Here is a 13,800-nt window from a genome sequence, read left to right as displayed (position 1 = left end):
AAAACTCTTTTTACTTTTCTATGAAGTGTCTCTTAAAATTATATGTATCCTTTATCTCCACCAACATATGTATAATATACACATATATAAATTTATAGAAGCTCACATCTATTACATACTGAATACAGTATGAATGGTAGATTAGCCAGCAAAAGTTTCAAATACTTACAAAATTTATCAGGCTGATGAGCTGACAATATATGTTCAATTACTGTTAAAACAGATGGGGTAAAAATGTAGTTTATTTTTTGATTCCACCATAATCATATTTTTATTTTATTTTTTGAGTTTTATGATTTTCTTTTCATTCTAGCTAATTTGCATTAGGTTGTCTTAGCATGTCAAAAGGATATAAAAATTCAATAACATTGTAGGGACAAAAAAGTAAACACTACTTTGATAGACTTAGGTTATAAGTCCCCAATGACTCAAAAGCCAATAGTTAAACAAATAGGTTGAGAACAAAAAAGTCAATACAAATGAGCTGGTTAATTAATTTGTTGAATTAAATTAATTATATGAATACTATTTATCAATTAATGGATATTAACTATTGACCATTTTAGTTGTATAAGTTGCATCTTGATAATTAAAGTAATAAACAAGAGAGTAGTTTGTTTTTTGCTTGAATTAGGAAATAACCTTTCATGTCAAATTTTGCTACTAAAAATATTATGGGATTTATGTATTTTTTTTAAAATTTTGTTTATTTAAGAAAAAAGGGTTAAGAGTGACTTTCCCAAGGTCACACAGCTAGGCAATTATTAAGTGTCTGAGAGTGGATTTGAACTCAAGTCCTCCTGACTCCAGGGCTGGTGCTCTATCCACTGTGTCACCTAGCTGCCCTGGGATTTCTGTATTTCAAGGGTGTAATTTGAGCATCTAAAGATACTCTTCTGTGAAATGGTTATTATCCTGGTTATAAATGAAAATTCTCGGGGCACCAAAGCCTAGCTACATATAAAGGTCTGGGTCTTGTGACTCAGCCTAGACTATATTTTTCCTCAAAATAACCTGCACTAGTTTCTACTCTGAGTAAAGCAGAGACAGCAGTGAAGCTTGCTGAGAACTGTTAAGCAGTTGTCATTGGTTAAACTTTCATTAAAAAAAAATGTTTTACCATATTCACATTCCTTTTTATCATGCTGCAAGTCTGATAATATAACTATAAAAACCTGGTAGGCAAGTAATTTTTAGTATAGTGATAAATAAGTCTTATTCACTAGCTTGTTACAGCATCAATTAAAGCTTAGTATGTAATAAATTGGTATTTGTCCCAGAGTTGATATAATTGTCTCTTCAAATTTATTTGTATTTTTAATAGGGTTTCTCTGCTGGTCTTTTTGCATTCTACCATGATAATGATGGAAAACCTCTGACTTCAAGATACGCAAGTGGTTTACCACCTTTTAATAGCAGGTACTTGTTTTTTCATTTTGGTTTCTTTCTTTGAGTGAAAAATGTTAAACCTCGGTATATAACCTGGTAATAGTTTAATGATCAAAGACTACAGTTTCAGGACCTAAAAATAAGTTGAACTGAAAGTAAATAAAAATTTTAATAACAATTATAATTACATTTTCTGTAACACTAGTCATGGATTTATAATCTTGATTTTCCATGCCTTTTATATTAAAATATTTTTAGATAGCTAAATTTAAATTCTTTTCAAATAAATATCAACATAAATAATAGTTTCAGAGTAAACTTTGAGAGCAACCAAATTCTCAAGGATAATTAGGTATAATTCTTAAATATAATTCTCTTTCATTTAACTTCCTTTTCTTGGTACTTGGGTTGAGGAAAAAAGAATAAACAAACCCTTTTCATTCATCTACTTAACTTTGTGTCAGATATCTATTTCTGACATTTGCAAATGACATGTGCAATAAACCTGCCTAGATCTTAGCAAAACATTTAAAAGATCTCATGTTATTTCTATTGACAAGAAAAAGAGATAGGGGCTATATGAGTACAATCTAAAGCACTTAATAACCTAGCCTCCTTCTTCCTTTTCAGTCTTCTAATATCTTATTCATTTCTGTGTACTCTTTGATCCAGTGATACTGATATTCTCACTGCTCTCCTCAATTAAGAAACTCCATTTCCTCACTCTTGAGCATTTTCCCTAGCTGTCACTCACACTTGAAATGCTCTCCCTCCTTGTCGTCTTTTCCTGGCTTACCTAGTTTCCTTCAAGCCCCTGTTAAAACCCCACCTTTCTTCAGAAAAAATTTTCTGATTCCTCTTTTGAGGTTCATAGAAGGTAAAAGCTAAAGAAATTCTAAGGCACACAGTGGATTTAAACTGTTTACATTCTTATGTGGTAATGCATATGCAGACCCTGCAGTCCTCCTAAGTTGTCTTAGCTTGGGGGATGTCTCCTCAAACTGTTGTTGGTTCTGCCACTCCAAAATTTGGTTTGAGGAGTTATTGGAGAGAGTTCATCTGGTCCCCAGCTTGTACTTTCCATCTTGACCAAGTCCTACCTTTTCAAGGCTAGTGGTATTCTACTAATGTTTCTGTATGTTAGACATGTAATACAACCTCCTCAGTAGAATTTTAAATGATTATCACACAGAGAGAGGGGCAGTGGAGAGGCATGTGGTATATGTAAACAAAATGTAACATAACCAGGAAGGACCTCTGAAGAAGAACAAGAGTATATGATGTTATCAGAGAATTGTATAATAGAAAAAGAATATGAATTTATCATGTGGTAAGGAGAGGTGATGATGGTGGTTAGCTAGATATTAGCAACTAGCAACATCAGGAGAAAGTGAGGAAGGCCTCCAACACAGTAGGCAGCTCCCCTGTGATACCTTAAAGAAGACAGAAACAAGAGTTACATAGGGCAGATAGGCATTGATGATTTACAATCTGCATCATTGGAGCTGACTTTTGAATTGATGAGTTGACAGTATATGTTGATCCTTCCCCTCTTTATTATCTGCAGTTCTAATAAATGTAGCATCTCTGTTTTTTCCAAAAATGTTAGAGGATTAATAAAAATAATAATAATTCACATTTATAAGGTGCTTTATAGTTACAAACTTAATGTTATTTGATTCTCATAATAAACCTTTAAAGTAGGTAGTGCAAAAATCATTCACATTCTAAACATGAAGAAATTGTGCTAGATATATAATAATTACTCTAAATACTTACTCGTAAATAAGTTATTTGGTACAGTTAGGTGACAGTACAGAGCTCTGGGCCTACAGTCAGGAAGACTTAGCTTCATGAGTTCAAATCTGGTTCCTAGACATTTTAATATGCACTTGACCCTGTTTGCCATAGTTTCCTCATCTGTAAAATGAGTTGGAGAAGGAAAACTCCAAATGGGGGTCACGAAGAGTTGGACGTGACTAGAAACAACTGAACAACCACAATAAAGAGAAAGTTACTAAGAGAAAAAATATTGTCCCTAAGTCCCTGACCTTCAAAGTTAACATTAAAGAGAACAATAGATATGACCTTTATTTTGTCAGAGACACAGTACCAGAATGAATAGACTATGAATCTGAACAATATATCAGAAATAAACTCCAAGAAAAGATATGGCATCTATTTGGTGCAAATGTCTATCAGCAATAGCTTTTTAAGAAAGCTAGATTAACTCTCATGCATACTTTTCTATCTAAGATATTTGTAAATTTGAAAAGTTGAATGTTTTATTTCAATTGTAGTCTTGGATTGTATCAGTGGAGTGATAAGGTGGTTCGAAAACTGGAGAGACTATGGGATGTTCAGGGTAGTAGGATGATACCGCACAGTGTGTTTCTTCTTGTAACACCTCGTGTTGTTGTGAGTATTGCTAAGATTTCTTTATTCTTTGAACTATCTATAGCACCCTTCCCAGTTATGGACATTTAATTTGTTATTGTTGTTTCAAATTCTTTGAACCTTGGAGACTTATTTCATAGTTTTTATTGGAAAAACAATATAAAATAAATATAGTAGAACCCTAGCTCCATTAGTGACCTGGGTTAATGAAAATCTGGATATTCCAGAACTCACAACTCCTTCATCATCCCCCCATCTCTGCCCAACACACCTACACACACACACACACACACACACACACACACACACACACACACCATGCCTAACAAAAATATCCAAAATAAGATCATTACTTAGCAGACTACAATTGAACAGAATTTGTTTCTAAGTAAGATTAATATATGGCAGGCAAATTTGTATTTTTTTTGAAATTGCTCTGATTCAGAGCAAAATAAATCTTCAAATGGGTAGGGATATAATGTAATAATTAAAAAAAAAATACTGGAATAGCTAGGTGGTGCAATGGACAGAGCACCAGCCTTGGAATCAGGAGGATCTGAGTTCAAATGTGACCTCAGATACTTAATGGCTTACTAGTTATATGACCTTGGACAAGTCACTTAACTCCAATGCCTTGCAACAACCAAGATGAAAAAAAGAGGAAAAATACTAAAAATGATTGTTACAGCATAGAAGTATTTATTTGAAGTACTGTTTTTCTTCAATACTGCTTTCCATTGCAACGAACAATTCAAGATCCTTCTTGCCATTTAAAAATTATAAAAATTGTGTCACATATTGTGATAGTTTAATAAAGTTTATGTTTGTTTTGTTTCTTAGGAAGAAGCTCGGAAACATTTTGACTGTCCAATTTTGGAAGGAATGGAACTTGAAAATCAAGGTGGTCTAGGCACTGAGCTAAACCACTGGGAAAAACGATTATTAGAGGTCAGTTTAAAATGAAAAAAAAAATTTAAACTTTACCCAAGTTAGAGTAAGGTTTAATTTTTACCAAGATCAAGCTTCTAATTAGAAATCTACATAATTTCTAAATAGGATAAAACAGGAAATTGTGAAAATTATTGAAACATTTCATTTAGTTATTACATGTATTTTTAGTTCCCATAAATTCCATGGAAGCCTTATTTTGATATCTCATCCTGGGTTGGAGAACAAAAAGTTCTTGAAGGTTCTACCAATAGATAACTAGTTCTGCACATCCTTAACTAAGCTGAAAAGGATTTGAATAGGGACCTAACAAAATGCTATTTTTCTGTACATCTGACTGTACAAATGGTTTTAGAGCCAGAAGGTTGGCCAAAAGTGATGATTTGGTTAGACCTCAGCAATTCACAAAAGTCATCTAGTAAGGCACAGAGAAACTGCAATATATGGAAAGGATCCTATGCTCGTGAAGGTGGGGATCTCTGAGACATTAAAGTAGGAAAATTTTTCCTAAAAACAGGTTTGGTTTGGTTTTTAGGTCAGTTTTTTTTTTTTTGTTTTGTTTTGTTTTTGGTATGCTAGCCCTTTTGGCAACAAATAAAGGTACAGTTTTGGGATAGAGTACTTTAGGATACAGTGTTTCCATCAACTTCTTCCTTTCTACAAATTGACATATAGTAGTAAAATGAATAGTATTGTAATGTACCTATTTTCGGTTGTTATGTGTAACCCCAGCCCCTCAGAGTTGAGAATTGAGAGAAACTAATCAAGTAATTCAAAGTGAGTCCTCTCTTCTCCCTCCTTTTCCTTATCTCATTTACTGTATACTCATCTTCCCCTCTTGCCAAGAGAAAACTTGATCTAGATTTTTTGAAAGTATTTTTTTCAAAACAGTTACATTTGTGTTTGTACATTTGCAAATGTCATTAGTCTGTCATTCTAGGGAAGCTGTCCATAGTAAAAGTTTTAAAAGGTTTGAAGAAGATGGACTTCTTTTCTTTTAAGAGCTTCTGTTTTATTTAAGAAAATTTATGAAATTTTTTTTTCCCAGCTTTTTTAAGTTGGTAGATTTGCTTTCTCTCTCATAATTTAAAAATAATATTCATTATCAATTCAGGAATGTTAGACCTGGAAAAAGCCATAGAAATAATCTAGTTCATCTACCTTATTTTGCAAGTGACAATCTTAGGTCCTGAAAGGTTAATTGACCTAAGGCAATTAAAATTAAATGTTTCCTGTAAGACTTTTGTCCACCTTGGTGCTACTTTTTTTCTGTGGTTTACTAAAATTCCTATACTTTACAGAATGAAGCAATGACTGGCTCTCACACACAGAACCGAGTCCTCTCTCGAATAACCTTAGCATTAATGGAAGATACAGGGTAAGATGAGATCCTTCTATGATATGTTGTTTCTTTTCTTTTTTTCTTTTTTTTGCAAGGCAATGGGGTTAAGTGGCTTGCCCAAGGCCACACAGCTAGGTAATTATTATTAAGTGTCTGAGGCCAGATTTGAACTCAGGTACTCCTGACTCCAGGGCCAGTGCTCTGTTCACTGTGCTACCTAGCCTCCCCTGATATGTTGTTTCTTGAGTTAACTGTTCCTCAGGATTTGTGACATGACACTGTGATATGTTGAACCTTTGAGTATATTAACAATGAAATATTGCCTATGAAGCAATATTAATCATTTAATTATTATGTGTATAGCCAACTGATAACTTAAAATTGATCTATATTTGAATGTTGAATGAAACCAGAGACTACCTCAAACCTAACTAGGTAAAGATGAAAATGAGACAGGATAGCCATAAAATAAATGGTCCACTTGTAGTGAATACTGCTTTGCAGTTGACTAAATAGTTAATAGTATTTTGTACAGATTTTCCATGCCCAGAATATATTCCCTTTTTCATACTGCCTTTTCTTTCCTTCAAAACTCTACTAACGTAACATTTTCTATATGGATTCTTTCCTTAATCTTCCCAACTTCTGGTGTCCTTCCCATAATAAATTTAGCTTGTGTTTATTTTTTTCCATATTTTATTCATTTTAATTAATTTATGTACATGTTGCCTCCCCTCATAATTTCTTGGGGTCACCTAGATGGCACTATGGAGTGTGCTGGATCTAGAGTCAGAAAAACTAATCTTTGTGAGTTCAAATCTGGCCTCAGATACTTTTTAACTATGTAACTCTAGATCAGTCATTTTATCCCATTTGCCTCAGTTTCTTCATCTATAAAATAAGTTGGAGAAGGAAATGGTAAACCACTTAAGTCTCTGCCAAGAAAACCTAAATTGGATCATAGTCATACAAGACTGAAACAACTTAACAACAAAACTTGACTGTTACAGCATAGAAGTATTTATTTGAAGTACTATCTCTACTTAAGAAACAAACTCCAACCCATCAAGAGTAGCCCTCACAGACATGCTTGGCTCCCTATCTAGGTCCCTGCTGTTTTATAAATATTTGTTTCCTTTTGATGAAAATAATCTAGGGGTGTGTCATAAGGGAGAAAAAGCACTGGATGGGAGGACTTTGTGGTGGCCCACCATAATATTTCATTCATAATAATGGCAAAGGTTTTAAGTAGCTCTTCTCACACTAGTTCAGAATATTTCCATGTGTATAGGGGAATACCGGAAAATAATGTTTTTCCTGCAGAAATGAAAATTCCATAGAAAATTCCATTCCATTGCTAGTGTTTTATTCTTAGTCAAGCTGTAATATAACTCCTGTACTATAGAGAAAGGAGAAACACCAGAAAAGAAGACTAAGTTTGTAAACCACCTGTATTGTGTGCTCAGTACTCTCATTAGCTTATGGTAATCATCAAAAGAAAAAAAGCTCTTTAAGATTTGTCTACAGGAAGTCCTAGCATTTTCAAGTCTAGCAGGTGAGCAATAGGCAAGTGAATGGGGAAAGGATGATCTCCAATTACTAGTCTTTGAGCAAATGAGCAGTAATATTTAGAGAGAAGGTATTACTCTCTGAACAACGTAGTAGTCTGACAGTTCTAACTATAGCTTGATCTACCATCAATCTCTTGTTTTAAATGCAACATTGCAGTTTCTGAATTTTTACAGGCATTACAGGTAGCTGGGATGTCTTTCCTTGTGGAACTTTATATAACCAGGTTGTTGTCAGGATCATTGGAACAGAAGTTATGGGACAGTGAGTTAGTTTAGAGGGTAAGCAAGATGACCAATGCTTTTCTATTTTCTTCTTCTCTTCTCTCCCCCTAGTCTCACCATTCTCTGTCCTAAAATACTTCTGGTTAGCACTTTCTATCCTCCATCACCCAATCCCCTAAAAATATCTATTCTTGTACAACACATTAGGAAGGATATCTTATTCTGAGAATTCAAATCACAAGTCAGAAATCACATAAGTTCTATCCACACAGTGCTTTTATTAAGTTTCTGATCATAGTAATTTACCAAGGTGTATTGATTTCATCAAGAACACAGTACTTTAGGGGTGGCTAGGTGGCGCAGTGGATAAAGCACCGGTCCTGGAGTCAGGAGTACCAGGGTTCAAATCCGGTCTCAGACTCTTAATTACCTAGCTGTGTGGCCTTGGGCAGGCCACTTAACCCCATTTGCCTTGCAAAAACCTTAAAAAAAAAAGAACACAGTACCTTAAACTTACTTTTATCTTATTTATATAATAATTTTGCTTTCTCTTATACTTTATTTTTCTTCCTAAAGGATATATATGATTTTTCTCTCATCGAATTCAACTTGCATCAGTGCATATGTGGAAACAATGTAAAGATTAACAGACTACCTTCTGTGGGGGGAGGGAAGCAGGGAAGCAAGATTAGGGGGAAAAAATTGTAAAATTCTAAATAAATAAATAACTTTAAAAAAAAGAACACAGTACCTACTTCATTGTTTATTTGTGATAGATATGGCAGACATTTTCTAAACATATTAATGAAAGTTAACTTATTTAAAATCTTTTCACAGCTGGTATAAAGCTAATTACAGCATGGCTGAGACCTTAGACTGGGGCCGTGGTAAGGGCTGTGACTTTGTCATGAAGAGTTGTAAATTCTGGATTGATCAGCAAAAACAAAAGTAAGAAAGTAAACCTTTAAAGTAAATCTGGGGGGCGACTAGGTGGCGCAGGAGATAAAGCACCGGCCTTGGAGTCAGGAGTATCTGGGTTCAAATCCGGTCTCAGACACTTAATAACCTAAAAAATAAAAAATAAAAAAAATAAAGTAAATCTGGTTACTTATTTCATTTCTGATTTTCTTGAGTATAAAATGAAAAATCTTTTCAAATATATTAGGTTCTGTAAAAATGATTAGTAAAATTTATAATGTTAAAGAAAAATGTTCTCTAGTTTCTCTGTAATTTTGCTTTTTGGATTGCACAAAATTTAGGGAGAAAATAGAATAGAATTCAGATCTGTATTCCTGTCTTCTTTGATGTGATATACAAAAAAATGTCTATTTGTGTAAAATTTGAACATATCGAAGAAATTAAAAAGTTGAAAGGGGACCTCATAGCCATCTAGGCTAACTCATTTACCAAAGGAATCTGTTATAACATATCTACTACAGGATTATCCTCCTTATCTGAAGACTCCTGAGGGGAGAGAGTCCACTACATTCTGAAGCAGCCTACTCTATTTTTGGGCAACCTTGCTTGTTAAGAAATTTTTCTTGGCATCAAACCTGAATGTTACTTCCATTTGAGGAAGGGAACAAATAGAACAAGTCTAATCCCTCATTACATGATAACTGTTTAGGTTCTTAAAGACAACTATCCATGTCCTTTCTGAGTCTTCTATAAGTTTATCATTCCTGTTCCCTTCAAACAATCCCCCAGTGTCATTCTCTCCTGGCTACTTCCTGTGGATACTCTGCAGCTTATTGGTGTCCTCCTTAAAATGCAGTGTCCAAGCTCTGAACATAATTTTCAACATGAGATTATTATCTCCCTATTCATGGAAGCTCTATCCTCTTGATGCAACCCAAGGTCATATTAGCATTTTTTGGCTACCATATCACACTGCTGTTGATGACTCATATTGTCCACTAAAACATTTCCATCTTTTTCAGAACTATTGCTTTTTTGCCATACCTCTCCCATCCAAGAGAGTTTTTACATTTATCCCTCCTGAATTTTATTTCTTTAGATTCAGCTGAATAGTCAAGCCTGTTAGAATCCTGACTGTCATCCTATTGTATTAGCTCTCCTTCTAGTTGATTCATTTTTGCCTTTATCTAGATTATTCATAAACTGTTAACCTGCCCAGGGCCTAGTCCAGATCCCTGAGCTATTTCACTAGAGACCTTTGCTCTGTTTACTTTAAACTGTTCACACTAGCCCTCCAGTTCTGAATCCATCTGATGTATTATTATCTAATTCATATATCTCTTATTTTCAGAAGGTTCACCAGAATTGTAGGTGGAGCATTATCAAAATTTTTGCCCAAAACTGGACAGATCCTGTCAAGAAAGGAAATCTTTATCTTGAGGTTAGCCTGGTTTAAACTGCCCTTCAAGAAACTCTTCTGCTCTTTGGAATGGTCACTTCCTTTTCTTCATACCCAGCAACCAGCTTTCTACTAATCCCTTTACTTAGTTTATCAAAGTCAAACTTGCTAGCCTTGTTCAGTTCTCTTTCCTTTTTTGTAAATTGGGGTCATTTGCCTCTCTTCAGTCTTGTCCCATTTCCAATGATTGTCATGATCCCTAGTCAAGACTCCATGGTCATATCTGCCAACTCTTTCAGGTGCTCAGGATGCAATTCATCTGAGGCAGATGACTGGAATTCCACATTGGCACCAAGGGACTCTCACTGATTCTTTGTAGAATGGCAGAAGAAACTAGTAAGAATTCAGCAGCACTCTGCCTTCTTCCTGTTGTTGGTTATCCAGTCCATTCCTCCAAGCACATGTCTTCTTCCTTCCTGGCTCTTCCTTTTTCTCTTAATGTAACAGAGCCCTTTTTCAGTCCTTAGCCTCCCTCAACATTCTGAGCTTTATTATCCTGGATGTTATTTTTCCAGGACCATGCCATTCTGTTGTAGTCATTTCTCTCTTGCCTGGTCTTGTTTATGTTTTCTCTACATTTCTTTTTAAAAATCTAAGTTGTTTGGGTCTTAGACATATCTCATTTTTCCTATTCACTGGCATCTTCATTGGTTTTGGATATTTCTCATTTTTTCCTATTTGTTGTGTTTCCACATTGATCTTCTTAGATATATCTCATTTTTCCTATTCACTGTATTTTCTTGACTTTTTATGAGCATCTTCCATCCCTCCTGGATACCTTCATCTGTGACATTTTCATACATAGGATGCTAACTATCTTTTCTTAGGGCTCTTTAAAATCTGTTTTTCCAGAAAGTAAGGAGCTTGATAGACTTCCTCTTAGATTTCTTCTCCTATGTCACAGACTATAGGATGAACTGGTCATCTCCCTTCATCATTCCCACCCTTCATTTAATTTCTTCCTTCTAGGTCCTAGAGCCAGAGGAAGAATAGCACTTTCCCTTATTTCTTCATCATTTGAAAGATGAAATTATCAGCAACACAAGTTAAGAATTGATTAGCTGGGGCAGCTAGGTGGCATAGTGGATAAAGCACTGGCCTTGGAGTCAGGAGTACCTGGGTTCAAATCCGGTCTCAGACACTTAATAATTACCTAGCTGTGTGGCCTTGGGCAAGCCACTTTAACCCCATTTGCCTTGCAAAAACCTAAAAAAAAAAAAATTGATTAGCTGCTCTTTTCTTAGCAGAGGGCTCTAGTAGCGATCTTAAGAAAGTAGACTGTCATGACTCTTTGTGCTGTGCTTGTAATCTCTTTTTTATTCTCCTTATTGCTTTCCTCTATCCTGCCAGGTGGCTAATAGTATACAATGACAAAAACTACTTTTTTTCCCTCTCCTTTGACTTTTCATCCAGATACTTGATGCTACCCCTCCTCCCTGTATTTTGAATAACATACATCTCTCTAGAACTGTGGTTTGGTCATGGGCTTCATCCCATCCATTCTCATTAGTATGTTTGAGAGTTAATTAATCCTTTGTATCCATACTGCTAATTCCTTTTATTTGTCACCTAAACATTCAGTATTGGTAGATAGCCATCTGAGGTCATGAATTTTTATTACTGTTTTGCATCTTTTATCACAGGATTATATTTATAATGCAGAATGTCATATAATCAGTCCAAATAGTTGACATTTCTTTATAGCTTTGCAGTTAAAATATTTTCATATGCTTTCTTGTCTTGCCAGCAGTTAATGATTGAGCCAATGGTATGAATTCATTACTAATGAAGTTCTAAGTTTGTGTGAGGCTCTTAGAGACGTTTCTCCTTTGAATATCCTACTTGTAGTGACTGCTCTTGTTCACAGAACCTTCTGTTTAGAATACTTATGGAGAGAAGAGATCAGTTGAACCTATTTGATTTATTTGAAAACCAAGGTGAAGTGTAAACTACAAATTCTAAATATCTGCATCCTCATTATTTTAAAATTAATTATTTTACAACTTAATTTCTAACCTAATCATTTTTATATTTAACTAAAAGTTACTCTTCAGCAAACTAAAGCAACTGTATGCCTCTCACCAAAGACAGAGAAACAAGGGAATGAATTCTTACACTGAACGATAAGAAATTTAAGTTATAGGCAAGACTATTAACCCTAAATTTCTGAGGCAACTGTAATATGTTGCTTTTGGAAATCATACATTGTTGTTCTCTGAGAATTTTGTAAAATGCATCTCGGAGCTTCTTAGAAAGGGTTAGTTTGTGATTTGTGAGCTTCTGTGATAAATTGCAACCCTAAGAGACATTTTTCTTGTTAATTAATATGTGTTACTCTCATTTGGGAAATCCCCCTTTTTCTTTGAAAAGGAAATTTGATCCAATTCTAGAATTTAATCCCTTTCAAACTGTAAATGTATTGGAGTTTTTATGGAAGAGACATGGTAGACAGCTGCCATTTTCTAAATCCCAGCACTTCTTTTTTCGGTCAGGAAACAAGGGCTTGCCCCCTATTGTGACACACTCAGAAGTAACCCATTGCAGCTAACCTGTAGGCAAGACCGGAGAGCAGTTGCAGTGTGTAACCTGCAGAAGTTTCCCAAGCCCTTGCCCCAGGAATACCAGGTAACAGTTTCTTCATTGGAGCAACACTATGAGAATGAGTTTGTCCTCAGGTTGCATCTTAAGGTTCAGCAGACTGAAGGGCAGCCTGAGCTCTTGGGCTAAATCTGGGGTGCTGTGCTTTAAATCACACAAAGAAGCCAAATGTGGATGGTTTGCAATCCTTTATGCAAACCACTCTTTCTTTACTTCTTTGTAAATGGAAACTTTTATGTTTGCTGGTTAGGTCACGGTGCCACAAATTTGGTTTGCATTTTGACTGCTTTATACAGAAGGCTTCACAAGCTCCTTTTCCCTCTGTCTTCTCTATACTTGATAGTACTTTGATGACCTCAATGGAATACCTGTAGAAGATTTGCCTTATTATGGTGGCTCTGTGGAAATTGCTGACTACTGTCCATTCAATCAAGAATTCAATTGGCATCTTAGTGGTGAATTTCAACGTAGTTCAGATTGTAGAATATTGGAAAATCAACCAGGCAAGTGATCTAGTTTTATTAATGTATTTAGAACATGGTAATGTTTAATATTTATTTTAGTTACTAAACATTTTAATACTACTTTACATTGAACATTTTTATTTTTTAAGATACCTTCATATTTAATTTTTAATTTTATCCTCACAACAATCCTGTGAGGAAAGTAGAGAAAGTGGTATGATTTGAACATTGGAGTGGAGAGAGGTAAGTATAGCTAAGGGTAAGAATTGGGCAGTGAAAAAGAAATGAGAATTGTCAAGCAGTTGGATTTCTACATTAGAGCTTTTCTCAGGCAATAGCTAAATGGTTTTAATTGTATTCAGACTTTTGCAGAAATTTTGCTAAAATTTTCTAATTAAAGTGTTAATGCAACAGGAAAAGCAACCAAATAATCACACCATGAGAAAAAATAAGGGAAGGAAAAAAACAAGAACATTCACAGTGGTTAGTCCC

General features: G+C 34.8%; 1 protein-coding gene across 1 annotated transcript in view; it reads left to right on the top strand.

Moving 5' to 3' along the window:
* The window catches only part of LMLN (leishmanolysin like peptidase), a 66,845-nt gene that overhangs the window by 36,229 nt on the left and 16,816 nt on the right, over positions 1–13,800 (top strand). The window contains exons 8-14 of the mRNA XM_074214720.1: positions 1,325–1,419; positions 3,690–3,807; positions 4,627–4,734; positions 6,036–6,112; positions 8,707–8,817; positions 12,739–12,871; positions 13,188–13,347. Of these exons, the coding sequence (XP_074070821.1) occupies positions 1,325–1,419; positions 3,690–3,807; positions 4,627–4,734; positions 6,036–6,112; positions 8,707–8,817; positions 12,739–12,871; positions 13,188–13,347 (802 nt within the window). The remainder of the gene's footprint in view (positions 1–1,324; positions 1,420–3,689; positions 3,808–4,626; positions 4,735–6,035; positions 6,113–8,706; positions 8,818–12,738; positions 12,872–13,187; positions 13,348–13,800) is intronic.

The sequence above is a fragment of the Macrotis lagotis genome, chromosome 1 (assembly GCF_037893015.1).
Source record: "Macrotis lagotis isolate mMagLag1 chromosome 1, bilby.v1.9.chrom.fasta, whole genome shotgun sequence".
NCBI lineage: Eukaryota > Metazoa > Chordata > Mammalia > Peramelemorphia > Peramelidae > Macrotis > Macrotis lagotis.
The sequence above is the reverse complement of the archived record's forward strand: the minus strand, read 5'-3'. Positions and strand labels throughout refer to the sequence as shown.